This window comes from Dermacentor variabilis, chromosome 7 (assembly GCF_050947875.1).
Source record: "Dermacentor variabilis isolate Ectoservices chromosome 7, ASM5094787v1, whole genome shotgun sequence".
In the NCBI taxonomy this organism is placed as follows: domain Eukaryota; kingdom Metazoa; phylum Arthropoda; class Arachnida; order Ixodida; family Ixodidae; genus Dermacentor; species Dermacentor variabilis.
Window position 1 is genome coordinate 50736415 of NC_134574.1, and position 16705 is coordinate 50753119.

The 16705-nt window shown below is 42.6% G+C and overlaps 1 protein-coding gene across 1 annotated transcript; it reads left to right on the forward strand.

Moving 5' to 3' along the window:
• The first annotated feature begins 10566 nt into the window (after nucleotides 1-10566).
• Nucleotides 10567-16359, forward strand: LOC142589029 (sulfotransferase 1B1-like). Its single transcript, XM_075700824.1, has 2 exons — nucleotides 10567-11031; nucleotides 15836-16359. Exons 1-2 carry the CDS (start codon nucleotides 10576-10578, stop codon nucleotides 16319-16321), a joined length of 942 nt encoding a protein of 313 aa, XP_075556939.1. The 5' UTR covers nucleotides 10567-10575; the 3' UTR covers nucleotides 16322-16359.
• The last annotated feature ends 346 nt before the right edge of the window (nucleotides 16360-16705 follow it).

Here is a 16705-nt window from a genome sequence, read left to right on the forward strand (position 1 = left end):
CGCGTAGAAACTGGACCTCCGTATCTCCATATCTAAAAGACTGAATTGAGGCAGTTTTAGCAAATGTAAGAATCGCCATTGCATTCACATTCTTGCAACTGTACATAGGCACAGAGTTAAATTAGATTGTGCAAATTGATTAAATTCGCACCAACCTCTTTATGCGCGTGTGTATCTGTGGGTGTATATGGGTTTACAAATTTACGAAACTTTCGTTTCAACCTTGACACAATTGCTCAATGTCTAGATGCAATTTGTCAAAAATTTGTTATGTGAGTGCAAGCTGACGTACTGAGCATGAATGTGGCAGCATTCATCAAGAGACCATAACTTCTTTTTCAGCCGAACAAGCGTTCAGCCCACGGAAACTTGCACATTTCAAAGTGCACGCGCGATATGCCCAGCAACTATTACATGTGGAGAACGCCCATGAAAATTTGTCCAGGAATCATTTTCCTACACGAACGTTTCCTTTCCTATGCCTCTCAGACTTCACTGAAGGCCATGGCTTCTGGGTAGCACAGCCAACACTATGAGAAAACTCAATTATGTGCCGGATGGTGGCATCATACTCCCGGTCACACCACAACAGCAGCCATATATCTAACCATTAGGCCACAATTGCATGAATAGTTCCCTCACAACAGCGCTAACTACCTCTCAGGGTTAGTCACCGTGAACGTCTCCTCGAACATAACACGCGCACGCGAGAGCACACCCACTTTCCAACTTTCCTTGCCACGGAAGACACATAGATGAAATCGGCAAAATTATAGCATTTGATTTACCATTTTAAGGAAGCTTCGCTTCACATATATCCAAGATGCGCGTTGCTTATGCATAGTTTAATATTCATATTCACCTGTCCTTGTATTCGTAGAGTACTTATAGTGGCAACGTTATCGTTATAATAAAATTACTATTTTTTTGGAACAGGGTGCAACGATACATTTCAGAGCACTTAGGAATGCAAAGAAAAAAAGTGTGCCATTTGACTTATATATTGTATTTCTGTATGATATATGAAAGCAATGTCCTGAGCACGTACAATAAGAACAAAACAATCAAGAGAAGGATTGACTTGCGAAATGACTGAAACCATCCTATTTTTCCAGTACATTAAAGGTGAAATCGCTGTAAAGTAAACAATAAGCATGCGAGGTGCGTACAACAATTAAAGCAGAATCCTCTTTGAAGCAGTACAACATTCGCATAACCCAATGACTTACGTAAATTACAGCTCTTGCATTCACTTAGGATTAAGCAAAATAAATCATTTGCTTAGTAAAAAATAACCTTTGCTCCCATAGCGCGCCATACGGTGACCGTATCAGCACAAGAAGCACTGTGAAGGCTCACACAATAGCAACGCCCGGAAAGAACGAAAGGCAGGCGGGATTGTTTGTCGCAGCACTTGAGATAGCAGTCGCGTTATTCTAAGCTCCGAAACAGTCGTTGGCTAGCTACGCTGAAAGAGCGTGAAGTATACGCATCAGAAGGCACTGTGAAACAGAGGTAGGTGGATCTACACACTATTGTTTCGTTCTACTTTTCCACAGGGGTATTCCATTGCTAGCGCATATATTAAGAAAACTGGCCTAACGCAGAAACTGTAGTTTATGAAGAAGATTGCAGCCAATGGCTACGTTGGGCATTTCAGCGAAGTTCGGACGGTCAATATCTAAGAGCACTTGCGAAGGAAAGGGTCTTTCAATTAACACATTTTCTTTCTTAATTGTCATTTGCCTTTGGCCAGTTGCATTCCCTAAGTAAATGTCGAGCGTCAGTATTAGCAGATTTCTTTTTCTATTAGAAACAATTCTAGACATAGGAGTTGCTTCTGAATACGGGTCTAGTGGTTTTACGCTGCAGCAGTGCCGCTTTCATAAGAAGGAATAGGATAACTGATTACAGAAGGTAATAAAGTGTTGAGCTTTTGGTTGCTAGCAACCAAATAACTTTACACGTGACATCCAAATAATGTGCAACTCTCCGGAATGCATTTTACATAAACCCGCCCCTCATCTTTTGAAACACGGGCATCGAACTACAGCTGGCATAAAAAGGCTGTTGCGAGTTATACAGGCGTCAGGTTGTCATTTTTCATTGCGATTGGGCCCAATCCGGATTGCGCTCGGCCCTCATGCATGGTCACGCCCCTTTTGATTGCGATCTTGGTCGATCAGAATTGATACAATCGCGATGCGCGCATCGCGATTGCGCCTTTTTACCGAAATTATAGGCTGGCGGCAATGCATTTCGGAGAGTTGCAGACTATCAGTAGACTATAACAGCCCTAAAAATATATATATATTTTTCTTTAAAAAAATATTTCAGTGGTGCAATTTTTACAGCATTTTAGACAAACTTGATAATTGATTTGGACCCACTTACTACAAGTGGTGTGATTGAACTCACTCAAACTTGATCTGGACCGTTGGACCATGTAGCAGCGTTCATTCTCGATAGCGATCAAGAGTTCCGCTACAAATCGGGCCCACTCGCGATGAAAAACGACAGTTGGACACTGCCAAGAATCTTAACGCAATAATAAATTTACCTAATTCCATATACATGAATGTTATACGAAGTAGACTTAACTAACTTATGAACGTCTCAAATATTATAATAAAATGAGAAGTGTCAATGAGAAAATCTTTAGAGTAACATGAAAATCTCCCGATACCGCTTTCTGTTGTTCAATACGTGCAACATAAAACCTTTCTTTTTTTTCGAGCAGGGAGAAGCTCGCAAGTTCACGCAAAATCGCGGCGCGATTGCCCCCTCGAGGCGGTTTTCGTGTATTCGCGGGCTTCGTTCACACTTGGCAAAAAACACAGTCAGGAGCACGTATTGACCAACAGAAAGCTGTAGCAGGAGTTTGTCATGTTGCTCTACAAATTTTCTCAGTGACACTTCTAATCTAATTATGACATTTGAGAGGTTGATAAATTAGCTAACACTAATGATCTAATTGGGTGAGCAGAAAAATAGTTTGGGGAAATATCCATCTATCTAGCTATTTCAATATATATATATATATATATATATATATATATATATATATATATATATATATATATATATATATATATATACGAAAAACAAGAGGGTGAACGGAGGCTTATAATTTTTGCTAGTCACATAATAAGACACCAACAAACGCTGACACCAAGCACACCATAGACGAAATTTCTTGCGTTTTATAAATGAAATAAACAAACGATAAATTATTGGTCGCGGAGGTTGTGGGATCGTTCCCCAGCTTCGGCAAGCTGTTTCTTTATAGACTTTTGTTGCCGTTAATTTATCGTTTCTTTAGTTCAACTATTGAGGCCCAGCCATTTCCCCTATGTTGTCCTACGTATCTTGTTTGTCGGTTTCTTGTGATGTGAATATATATACATATTATATATATATATATATATATATATATATATATATATATATATATATATATAAGGACGAGTTTTCACATTCATCTTCATCTCAGGGACTATGCACGATGCCATGCATGGCATACACCGGTCAAGCATTCAAGTCAGACAGGCAATCTACCTAGCTGATGGATAGGCTCATCATTCACACTGAAAGAAATCTTTTTGTGGGTCTCCTAAACACGTGAAACAAGCACTGCGAAAGCCAAAGGGTGGTTACTTAGTGGATATTAGATATTCGATGTTGACACCTTCCGTTGACGAGAAGCACAACTTCATGGTTATTTTTGGTTTATTTACCGGAGTCTCGGTCAGTGAACCAATTTTTTTGAAGGCATACAATGAATTGTTGCCACAGTCTTTTTATATATTTAGGTAGAGAAATAACAACGCCATAAGAAAGAAAAGAAAGAAAAAAGGAAAGAAAACAAGACGGGGGGAGAGAGAAAACATGCAGAATCAAGAAGAAATGGCCATGGAAGATAGCCGAAGGCTACGGAGAGTACTCGTAGATAGCGGGGTTATCACTGGCAGTGTTCAGGTCTTTGACCGGCTCTCCAAGAGAAGTGTCAAGTGGGCGAGGTGTCAGAGGCGTAATAGAAGGAATACGGTAGGAGGGATTTTTCCTGGTTAGCATCCTCGCAAGCCACATTGCGGCGCACTACAGGGCGCTTTTAATGTTCAACTTCTCCGATATAAGCGCATTGTTAGGGCAACACTTGTCAGTCGACAGCGCGCGATACCTTGCTTGCATGCTCGCTCATTATTTCATGGCCTTTACCGACTATGGCGATTGGCAGGAAACCAATGCAGCATGTTACTTGTGGGCGGAATCGTCCTCTTCGTCAACGAGCTCCCACAACCGTTTGCATGCAGCAATGGCCTGTCAGCAGAGCAACACGCCTGCTTTCTAAGACTTTCCAAGGCACTGCAGGGAGGGACATACCTAGTTCACCAAGTCAGCGCCACAGTTTTTCTTCGAACAGCGGTACTTACCCATTCTCGCGCCTACAGCGGCTCATGTTGGCGTGAAAGAGATTCATTGAGCACGTATGTAAGCATTACCGCACACTCAGTGACCCAAGCTGATCTGATCGTTGGTCTCGAGCCCTGTCATCGTTGCAGAACAGCCTGACGCGCTAGCTGTTCGATCGTGGACTGCCCAGTGAGCCAGGAAGCGGGAAAAACGGTTTTAATACAAACATAGATACGTATACATATACAGAAACGAGCATACTTATGCTCATAATAGTCGGTGCAGTATTATAAGAATGCTAGATATTAAAACAAGCATATATGAATCAAAACAGTCAAGCAGATGCATGTATACTTACATAGCGCGGCAAAAATTCGTGAAGTGCCTCAGATTGACGATTGTGATACCAGGTTCCTAAAATTCCCCCACGCTGAGGGGAATCGAAACCACATCACAAAGGTTTCTCAAGGGTAGTAACTCGACGCTTTGGCAGGCTCCCCTACAAGTTCAGTGGGTACGTGGCACTTTCACACCAGCGCATTAGCAAGCTACGCCATGAGTGCATGGTGTATGTGGGGCTCTTCAATGAATCTGTCGCCAGCTTGGGTCACTGAATACGCAATACTCGGTGTGCGGCAAGCGAGGGAACAACTCTCAACCACGCTTGTCCTCTGGGAGGCATTGCGCGAACATCTCGGCGATGCCTCTTGATGGCAAAGTGCTTCCTGAAAGAAGCTATGGCTGACGACTCAAGCCTGGCTGGGTGCTCAAAAGCAATTGTGGAGAGGGTGAAAGGCGACAAAATAGTGGCCGTAAGGAAATTTCCAGGGCGGACACTGGGTTGTGTCACGGAGCGAGAAAAAGAAAAGCTCGCAGAAAATGCCCACGTGCGCAACCTTGTCATAGTAGCAGGTGGGCTAAATGACGTCCTAAACAGGAAAGGGACAGGACTAAGCCAGCGCTTTGCGAAGGGGGTGGACGACTTGCACGAGCTATCCCCTCCGATGCAGATCGTTGTGTGCATGGTCACGCACAAAGAGCTGTAGTGGCTGCTAATGAGGCAATACCGAAAATTAGCCGAGAGAAAGGCTTCGAGGTTGTCGAAGTAAACAGGGAAGTGAGAAGTTGTGGTGCTTTTAAACGAGACCGGATCCACTTCATTTACACGCTGTCGTGAGAAATGGGCTGGCGACTTGATGATCGCGCTCTTGCTTTTTTAGGGGGCCCGCGGGCGCTCAGGAGGTCAGAGTAGATAGTAATGAAGAAGGTCCCCTAGGGGAACATCAGAAGAGCATCGCCGTCGATAACAGAAAAAGGAGGAAAGCAAGAAAAAGCGCTCGCCATGCAATAGGGTACTTAAACATGCAGGGCGGCTGAAGAAAGGAAAAGTGGACAGAGATTGAGGAGCAGTTACATAGAGAACAAATGCGGGTGTAAGCGGTGACAGAAACGCACCTTAGAGACTCAGAAGAGCCGCCAGTTATTGAGAATTATGTTTGGGAAGGGTGCAGCAGAAATAAGTCGGAAAGAAAGGGAGGGGGAGTCGGAATGCTCATCCATCAGGGAGCCAAATGGAAAAGAGTAAATTCGCAATGTAAAGAGCATCTTTGGCTATCGGGTTCATTGAGTGGGAAAGAAACTTGGCTAGGCGTTACGTATTTGTGGACTGGAAAACAATTGCACAGAGAAGAATAAAGAGTTAGTGGAACGCATAAGCGCTGATATTAAGGAATTAGGGAATGGTGCTGAAATTGTCCTATAAGGTGACATGAATGCCCACATACAGGATTGGCTATATTGACTATACCGAAAATAACGGGAAGTCAATGCTAGACCTTTGTGAGCAACCTAACCTCGTTATCGTGAATACACGGCCTAAGTGTGAAGGACAGATCCCCTGGGAAGTCGGAAACCGGCAATCCACCATTGATTACTGTCTGATGACAAAAGAAATTCATGATGAGTTGAGAGAAATGGTCTTCGATGAGGAAGGGTTCAGAAGCATAGGGAGTGACCATAAACTCATCATTTTGAAAATGGGATATGTAGTTGGGAAAGAGAGCAAGAACAGCAAAATGGCCCTTCCATATTTGAACGATGAACAAATACCAAATGCGGTCACTAGAGTCGAGGAAGAACTTGACAAATGGCCAAATAAAGAGTGGGAATATGGTGAGCTTCTAGCTGTAATAACGACAGAAATACGGAAAGAGAAACAACATGTTCGTTGGAAAAGAAAAAAGAAACCGAAAAGCTGCTAGAACAAGGAGATACAAGAAGGGATCGCCGAATGACAGAAAGCATCGCGAGAGCACAGGTAGGCAAAGAACGCGAAGTTGCCGCAGGATGTAGTAACCAGTACATGGGAAATATACCGCGAGAAAAAGTATACGGTTGAAATAGTGGTGCAAGCAAAATTAAAAGGTGAAAGTCATGGTTGGTTGTCAGAAACACGTGAGAAAAGGAAGGCCGCACCTAGAATACTTTGGAACCACATAAGATTATTAGGCAGGAAGTCAACAACAATACAACAACGCATCGTAGACGAAGATGAAAGCAGACTGGAAGGAGAAGTGGCAAAAAATTACATCCGAAAAGTAACAGCCCAATCTTTCCAAGGCAATGACGAGGTTGTATTTGAAGAAAAAAAGAGCATAAAAGAGACCCAAATGGAAACAGAGCTAGTTTTGACAAATTTCTACTCTAAGAATGCGGAATAGAAAATTACTAAGCGCACAGCCACAGGGCTAGACGAGGTTCGCGTTAGGCTGATTAATGAACTGGGACCAAAAAGTAAAGATGCTCTGGTGAAAGCAGTGGTAAAAAGTTTTAAAGATAGACGAATACCAGACAGTTGGCGACAAAGTAGAAGGAATTTATTTTAAAAAGGTTAGGGGGAGTAACATAATATTCACTCGTATAGACCATTGACCATCACATCGGTATTATACAGGCTAGCAATGCAGGCAATCAAATTAAAGCTTCAAGCATGGGCAGAGAATAATGACATTTTGGGAGAGCTTCCAAATGGCTTTAGAAGAGGTAGGCGTTTGGATGATAACTTTTTGTTCTTACTCAGTGCATTGATATATCAATAGTAGAAAACCGCCTGTTGTATGTGGCAATTTTAGACATTACAGAAGCGTATTACAACGTAGACCTCAACATTTTATGGGCTATTCTGGAAGGGGAAGGCTTTGGTGATGATTGTCTACTGATTTTGAGAGAGATTTACCTATAAAATACCGTTTGCATTGAATGAGAAGGGAGGAGGAGCGAGAAGAAATTTCATTCAACAAGGGACTGAGGTAGGGGTGCCTTTTACCCCCACTCCTGATAATGATGTACATGGTGAGGATGGAGAGGGCGCTAGAAGGAAGAAATATCGGGTTTAATCTCTCATGCAAACAGACGGGTACTGTAGTAGAGCAGCAACTCCCACGTCTATTTTATGCGGACGACATTGTGTTGCTAGCTAACAAGCAAAGTGATTAGCAACGTCTGGCTAATATCTGTGGACACGAAGGCATCAATTTAGGTTTGAAATTTAGTGTTAGAAAATCAGGTGTTATGGTATTCAATGAAAACAGTGAACAGACAGTGGAGATACAGGGACAAGAAATACCTCGGGTAACAGAATATAAATACCTTGGTATATGGATAAACCAAGGCAATAGATATATGGAAACACAGGGAAAAACCATAACAGTAAAGGGGAAGAGAAATGCCGCGATAATGAAGCACAGAGCGCTATGGGGATACAAGAGGTACGAGGTCCTCCGATGTATGTCGAGAGGTGTAATAGTTCCAGGACTTAGTTCGGAAATGCGGTTGTTTGCTTTAAATCAGGGGTACAATCAGGACTCGACGAGAACCAAAGGTCAGTGGGTCGCATTTCGCGCTCACGGGAAGACTACAAATGAAGCTGTGCAGGGTGATATGGGCTGGACTAGTTTTGAAGTGAGGGAAGCTCGCAGTAAAATTGAGTATGAAGAACGGCTGAGGAATATGGAAGAAAGTAAATAGACTGGGAGAGTGTTTAGGTATCTGTACAGGAAAAACATTGATTCACAGTAGAGGAAACGAACTAGGAAGCTTGCCAGCAAGTATGCGGCCCGTAAGGTGGGCAACACAGCAACAAAGAAGGTCAAGCGGAAAGTCAGAGAGGCTGAAATAATCTCATGGGTGGCGGCAATGGAAAAGAGGCCTGCCATGAGTAACTACTTAAAAAGGAAAAAAGAAATCAGGAAAGAAACAAGTTATAATAACTAAAAGGGAAGCTCACTACTTTTGAAGCGAGATCGGGATGCCTTAGAACACGCACCTATAAAGTGAGATATAAGAAGGAAAAAGAAACATGCGCTAGCTGCGCTAAAGCTAGGGAAGCGACGGAGCATGTCTTATTAGAATGTGATGACGTCTACCCAGCGGTAGATTTAGGCACCACTGGCCTCCCTGAAGCACTTGGGTTTAGCAGGAGCAGTGGTAAAGCAAATATGTCCGCAATAGGCCTTAGTAAGAGGCGATTGGAGGATTGGTGGAATAAAATTAGGGCAACGACAAAAGACGGAGACGTACACAAGCGCAGTTCGCAATAGGGGATCAGAAAATTTGGGCGTGGTAGTTCACAGTGTTTTTTTTTCATTGTTTAGCCTAGGTGGGACATTAGGCAGTATAATAGCAAAAGTTTGGTGGCGCAACCCATCGCCCCGTTCCAAAGGGGACGCTCATAACATCCATCCATCCATCCATCCATCCATCGAAGCGCGAGGTTTCCGCATGGCGCCTTTGTAAGCGGTCGCACGCACCGGCGCACCGTGCATTTAGGAGGCCACGCAAAATGACATCGAGTGCTTTAGGAAAGTGTGAAAGAGGAGCCCCGCTGAACTACGCGCCTGATACGTACCTTATTTTGGGGGTGGCAAAAGGTTAGGTTGCTCTATTGATCCTATTCTAGACGGATTGATATCGGCAGTGATCGTGAGATGGGTTCTGCCACATTTCTTGTCTGTTTGTTTATTTTCTTTATTTTCCGTGAAGGGATGTAGTCCATCCTAGGCAACACAGACGAGCGTTTCTTTAAAGCTCAGCAGATGTGAGAATGGGTAAAAATATAATATGATATTGTTTTCAATCTGCAATCATGCTCTAGAATGGGGCAAGTGCATCAGAAGGAACCCGTAGAGTACGACTACTGTTCTTTTCTGATAGTGCATGGCTATTTGCTCGTAGCCAGGTCAAACATAAAAGGTGGAGAAATATCCTGCGCTGTGTTATGATCCTTGCACCTCGCCATTTCGACGTTGGTGTTAAACATCGCTACGCGTGATTTTGTTAAGCATGCGATAGTCGAAGCGAAAGCGCACGGAGACACCCTTTTTCTGCACTAGAATGACTAGGGAGCACCAGTAACTTGCCGAATGTCCTATGATATGTGATATACTTGAAATATATTTTCTTCAATAATTTTACGCTCGGTAAGTGAAACGAAATAAGGGCACCGGTGAAAAATACGGTAGCCTACAGTCTGCAGGCCACGCGTCGTGGCGGTACGTTTGACGGACGTATGAACATCGAGCGAGCCAGTGGTCATATCAAACTAGGCGAGCAGGACCCTCTTCTGGGCAGCGGCATAAGGTGTGCGTTTACGGTAGTCTCCAAAAGTAGGGACAGTGCCGTTGCTAGGACGCAAGCTTCACTCTGGAGGTGCACGTAATATATGAAAAACCTTGGACTTCGAAAGCTATTCTTGGCAGCAGATTTTACTTGAACAATAAACAAAATACGCGTACCTGACGACGCTGCGAAGAATACTCCGGTAATTTCATTCGTGTTAACAATGCCCTCTTTAGCTGTCGGCCTGGTCAATCCGCGCCATCAAAACCATTCGAGCAAGTTGACACCTATAGGTTTTTTGTTATTTCATAACGGTTGGTTTTCTTGTTATCCTAGAAATTGCTCTGTAGTTAACTTGGTTATTTCATGTTTTTCCATTTCTCACGTTATATCTCTCCCGTTATAACCGCTCTCAATATATGCACAAAATTATCCTAAGAGCTCTGCCACAGTACAGTTTGATAACACGTTATCGCATTGGGACCGCCAATTTAAATGTTTCATCTATCATCAATGCAATGCGCAGGGCAACCCAACTGTGCCACGATGGACGAACAGTCATACCGTTACGTACAAGGCCTGTGGATGCACAAGCTCTTCAAGGATGAAGCTATCGTCTCCGCAATGAACTACAAACCACAAGAGCGAGACGTCCTTGTCGTTACGTACCCGAAATGCGGCACCAATTGGACGCAGTTTATCGTTTACAACATCTTAACACATGCGGCGCCGGTCTCCAACATTGGGCAGTTCAGAATTACGTGCCCGTTTATCGATTTGACTGGAGCAAGTTCTGCTGAGAACCCGTTGAGAAATGGCCCCATTATGACACACTTCCCCTTCAGCGTTTTACGTCCAGTGGACTGTGCCAAGTACATCTACGTAGCCAGGAACCCTTATGACTGTGCAGTGTCCTTCTACCACTTCATCAAGGGGCTGACTCCGCGAACTGTCACCGATGTTTCCTTTGAGAAGTTCCTCAGCCTATACTTGGAAGGAAAGGTAACTTCTTTTCCTTCTTTATCATATGCACCCGGAATCCAGACGTATCTCGATTTGTTTGCCGTAGTTAATTTTATTCAGACGACTTATACACATGCCCAGCGTTTGTAGTTTCGACATTAGCTGGTCGCTAGATACAGATCCATTATGGCTTTGTTGCCGACGATTGCGTACACGACTAACAATCATTTTATCCTTACCGTGTATCTAGAGCTATCCCCAAAGTTCTCACTTCATCTACGTACTGAGTGGAGAGTGCCCGTTGTCTCTTAGTGCTGACAGAAGCATCTCCGACGTAGTTGGGGTTTGCAGAATCGGACATATTTTGAAGCAGTTTCGTATTAAGACCCCAGCCATGGCTCCGACATAAGCAAGCATGTGCGAAGTCTGCTTCCTACAGAGAGATTGCACTTTTGATTTAATTCTGATCTAAACTGCTGTATATCTTACTCGGAACATTTTAAAGAGACGGTGGCGATCGTTTTCTCATTCCATGCTCGTTTCTTGGAAAAGGCAAAACCGTCATAAGATGCTACACTGCTCAGTGACAGATACACAGCGATGTCTCTTTTCTACAATGCATGTTGTTACTGTCATGCTGACGACAACCCTTACAGCTGTTTGTTGATATGACCCCGCTATCCGGGTTTCACGCCGCATTTCAGTCCGTGTTCTATCAACGTCACTGGCATTTCTGCTGACATATGTTTTTAAATTATTCTATTATTTTTTTCGCACAAGCTACAGACCTAATCGCCAGCGCAGTGCCACACTAAATAAAACACAATAAAAATAACAACTTGTACACATGCCGAGATAGCTTTAACTCATCTCATGTAAAGCTTATAGCTCATGTTATCAGTAACACACTCTCACACATAATAAATATAATTTTCAAAACTGGCGTCTTTCCTAGCTGCTTAAAGATCGCCAAAGTTATTCCTGTTTTCAAAAATGGTAGCAAATTATCGGTAATGGACTACCACCCTATATCTGTTTTATCATTTTCAGCAAGGTAATTGACAAATTATTCGTGGTACGTTTAGCTATTTAGTTCACAAAGTTCAGTATTTTGTCACCTAATCAATTTGGCTTTCGATCTGGTTACTCAACTAAATTGGCGCTCATTACTGTAATTTATCTTCTTAAAACAGCCATTGACACAGGTAAATTCGCTGGTACCTCGTTTATTGATTTTTCTAAGGCTTTCGATTCATTAAATCATGACATACTTTTTGCTAAACTAAGCGCTGTTGGCATATGTGGTCCAGCACTTTGCATAATTCGCAATTATATACATGATGGAAAACATGTTTTCTCTATACTCATTATCATTCTATACTCATACGATACTCATTCTCGTACCAAACTAACATAGGCGTTCCACAAGGCTCAATACTAGGACCAATTTTATTTCTCTCGTGTGCATCAATGATCTGACAGAATGCATTACACATCCTACTTGTATTTTGACACAACAATTTATTCTTCTAACACGTGTTTGGAATCACCTTAATGCTGACGCGGCTAAAATCGTTAATTGGTGCAGAGATAATATGCTCAATAGTAATGCTACTAAATCGAAATTTCTAATTATTTTCGTCCCCGCAAAAGAAGTGTACAGAAGAAGCCATACATTAACATTGGTCCGACTTCCCTTCAGGCTGTTGACCATGCAACATTTCTGGGAGTTGAATTCGAAAATCATTTGAAATTCACAACTCACATATTTCTATTAACCAGTAAAATTGCATATATCACAATACTAATCAAAGTCCGCCCCTATTTTCCTGTACGTATAATAATTTCACTCTGCTACGCATTTCTTCACAGACACATATCTTACTGCATTTCTTTTTGGGGTAATGCCTACGTAGCCCACTTGTCGCCCCCGCAGCACACACAAAAGCAAGCTTTGAGAATAATCACTTACTGCCATTTTTCATCTAGTGCCGTGCCATTACTCCACGCATATAATATTTTGTAAGTAGTGGATTTAATTAAACGTTCTCTTGGTGTCCTGACGTATAAATTTTGTCGAGGAGAATTACCAGTTTCGTTGATAACAAAAACCAAACCCCACATTTCACTGGCACTCGATTTTCACACCATAATAACTACCTGCTACCGAAGCCAAGAACTAACTACGGCAAATTTACTGCGAGCTTTTTGGTGACATCAATATGGAATTGACTACTGCCCTCAAGTCATCTCCTTCCATTCATTTATTTAAGAAAAAACTTCGTCACCACTTGTTAGAAAAGTGATTGTTTTGTTTATTTCACGCTTCTGTATGTGGACTAATACTCCCAGGATCTGCCTTTTGTGTTTAAACTTTACAGTTATTACCATGACCTGACTTTTTTTGTTAATATTTGTGTTTCATAGGACTGGTACTTCTGTTAACCACATTAAGTGTACTTTATCTATGCATTTATTGTTGGAGGTCCCTCCCCAGCCTTTGACTATGGGACCTCCTAGCGCTACGCTTTCTGTACAAAATTGCAATCGCACCAATAAACTGAAACTGAAAGTGAAAAAAAAAAGACGTGTTCGTGGATTCTGTTGAAGTTAGTAGGACATCTGCTGAAGTTAGTAGAACACCTCATGTTTCAAGAACTGCGTGACAAATCACTAACAACCCGCCGTGGTTGCTCAGTGGCTATGGTGTTCGGCTGCTGAGCGCGAGGTCGCGGGATCGAATCGCGGCCACGGCGGCCGCATTTCGATGGGAGCGAAATGCGAAAGCACCCGTGTACTTAGATTTAGGTGCACGTTAAAGAACCCTAGGTGGTCGAAATTTCCGGAGTCCTCCGCTACGGTGCGCATCATAATCAGAAAGTGGTTTTGGCACGTAAAACCCCATAATTTTTTAACCACTAACCGTAACCCGGATGGTTCTCCATTGATGCGAAAACATTCGATAGAAAATTGTTGAAGGCGGTGTTCCACGAGTCTCCAACTAATGTAACAAAAGAATGGGCACGTTCCCAATATAGTATAAATGGTTTATTGTCTATTCGTGTTTGGCGTACCTTGAAGCAATCTATAAAAATAGTCGTTCACCTTAGGCGATTTAGACAAAGTACATGTTATTATTAGTCGTCCAGGCTTCTCAGATGTGTTTATAAAGTGCAATTACATAAGAAGCTTATTGAATAATTGACAATTTTAAATATTTGTCTTCGGGCACAAGTTACAATGCAACAGCTGCAGACCGTGCTCATAAACAACAAGTAGTGCTGTTTCTACGATGCTATTCATAACGTAGCTCATTTTCCCGAGCTTGAGGAAAGCCCACAAATTATATGTAAAACCAATAAAGGTATTAGTAAGATCTTCATAAGGGCTAGTTGAGTCATATTTGGTATTGAGGTTAAACAGCGCGAATCAACAAGGACACGAAGAAACAAATACCATATACAGGCGCTGACGGCCTACTGGAAGTTTATTTTAAATTGTCCACCCATTTGATACTTTTTTCAGCATAGACATGCCTACACGAGTGGCAAAAACATTTCCAAGTCAGCAACATCATGATGTTTCTGAAACGTCCTTAAGGATCCTCAGAAAGAATCGCTTGGTAAAACCGCGTGTAACGAAAACATGTTGACTCATTACCGCTGAGGTTTCTGTGACCGTAGTAGCCACTTTAGTATCGTTGTGTAGAAGGGAGAATTCACTCCTTGGTCATGTCTGTCTCCCGTCCTCACATGACTGCCGATCAGATATGATATGGCCTACCAATGCGAATTCTTCCTTGAAAACATTTCACGCGTGCTCGCTTATGACGCCCCTACGTTCAACTACACCCTACGCCCCCTCCCCCCCAGTGCCTCGGAAATGGCGCGAACAGACTAAGGCAGCGAGATCAACGGTTGTTCAGCTGTGTAGACCACGGTCGAACGTGCACGTCGGCGTAAGAAGCACAAGCGTAGGATAAGCGTAAGAAGGACTAGTATATGGTGCAAGCAATACCAATATGGGGCGAAATGAGGGCATATAGAAGCTGTGTCATTTTCAAGACAATTATCGAAGAGAACATTTCCTAGCTTCCGGTTGAACTATGATTTTATATATTCTAGCAACGGCGGCGCACCCACATTAAAGGCTATATTTTTAGCGCGAAGGTGCGGCAGCAATTGAGGTTACTAAAATAATTTCGGCTGTGGTATGACCTATATTTGAACGTATGGCTTATTTCTTAGCCAACGAAAAGGCCACCATGATGAGAGGCTCTGTCACTTTAAGAAATTTTCTTGTTTCCAGCCCAGCAAATTAGCGTTGTTTGAGCCTTACGCTAGACGAATAACAGCTCAACTATCCGCACAAGTACAGCTGTGGCCCCATTCACCTTATCAAATCGAGGTGCATCTAGTCTAACAGAAGTCTATAGAAGACTGCATATTATGTCAGTCGAAGAATCTTAGGTGTGATCCTGCAACTACTGGCACCCAGCATCGTTTTCGTTATACTAATAAAAGGTTTGTAAACAGACTACACCTAAAAATTGCCTAAATATCAGACTACCTATGTGTAAATTGCGCTAGCAACCTAAAGAACCCTGTTTAGCACATTGTTTAAAGCAATATTACAATCCACCGTGCGCAAAGTGATTTTAGCTTTTTGTAAGAACTAACACAAAACGTTGTTCAACATTGAACGAACGGAAGAAAGTAGAATAGATGCAGATTACCTTAGAAAAAATGAAAAAGCCAATAGAGTAGGCACCTAATGTCGCCTTAATAAAATCCACCGCGTCTATTCCTCTTTAATAAACAAAGATCGCTTTCCTCTTTTCCAGGTCCTCTACGGCGACTACTTCGATCACCTACTGCCATGGTATGAGCATCGAGGAGCAGAAAATATTCTCTTCATCACATATGAACAACTGAAGGCGGACACAAGGTCGCAGGTGCTCAAAATCGCCGATTTTCTTGGCGAAGAGCACGGAACTGCGTTGCGTAAAGACGACGACCTTCTTCAGAGAGTCCTCCACGCCTGCAGTCTGGAAAGCATGAAGGCCATCTTCAATGTAAAACCAGCGGACCTGGCAAAGATGATGCTGCAAGCTTCACCGGAAAAGTCAGAGACGTTTGAAGTGATGAAGGACGTGGCAGAGCAAAAGGACGGAATGCACGAGGGCTCCGGCTTTGTTCGCAAGGGAATCGTCGGCGATTGGCGAAACTATTTTACTGCTGAGCAGGTGCACAGGACGAAAGAATGGATCACGAAAAAGACACAGGGAAGCGGCGTCATGGCGCTATGGGAAGACTGTGATCTCCCATGAGGAAACGTGGTGTATGTGTATAATATGCATAATATGGTGCAAACGGATGGCCTTTTATATATATATATATATATATATATATATATATATATATATATATATATATATATATATATATATATATATATATATATATGTAAGATTAAGGTTAGAATACGCACATTTCGCTGTATATTTGTTCAATAAAAGCAAAATACCCTGCTGAGTGCAATGGTGTTTGTACTGTTTTGTCCACCAGGAATTCGCTTGGTACACGCGCGTTTTAAAGCTGTCACCAACCACAGAAGCATCCAGTAAAACCATTGCGGCTTTTCTGACTTGTGCCTTTTTGGTATAATATTCGATTTTGCTATGTAAGCAGCTGCATGAGGTCATCCATGCATC

What these genes read in the sequence shown, in the direction of transcription:
- LOC142589029 (XM_075700824.1), top strand. Translation starts at nt 10,576, where the DNA reads ATGGACGAACAGTCATACCGTTACGTACAAGGCCTGTGGATGCACAAG. An exon ending in GCCTATACTTGGAAGGAAAG is followed by an intron (nt 11,032 to 15,835) that starts GTAACTTCTTTT and finishes CCTCTTTTCCAG; the next exon opens with GTCCTCTACGGCGACTACTT.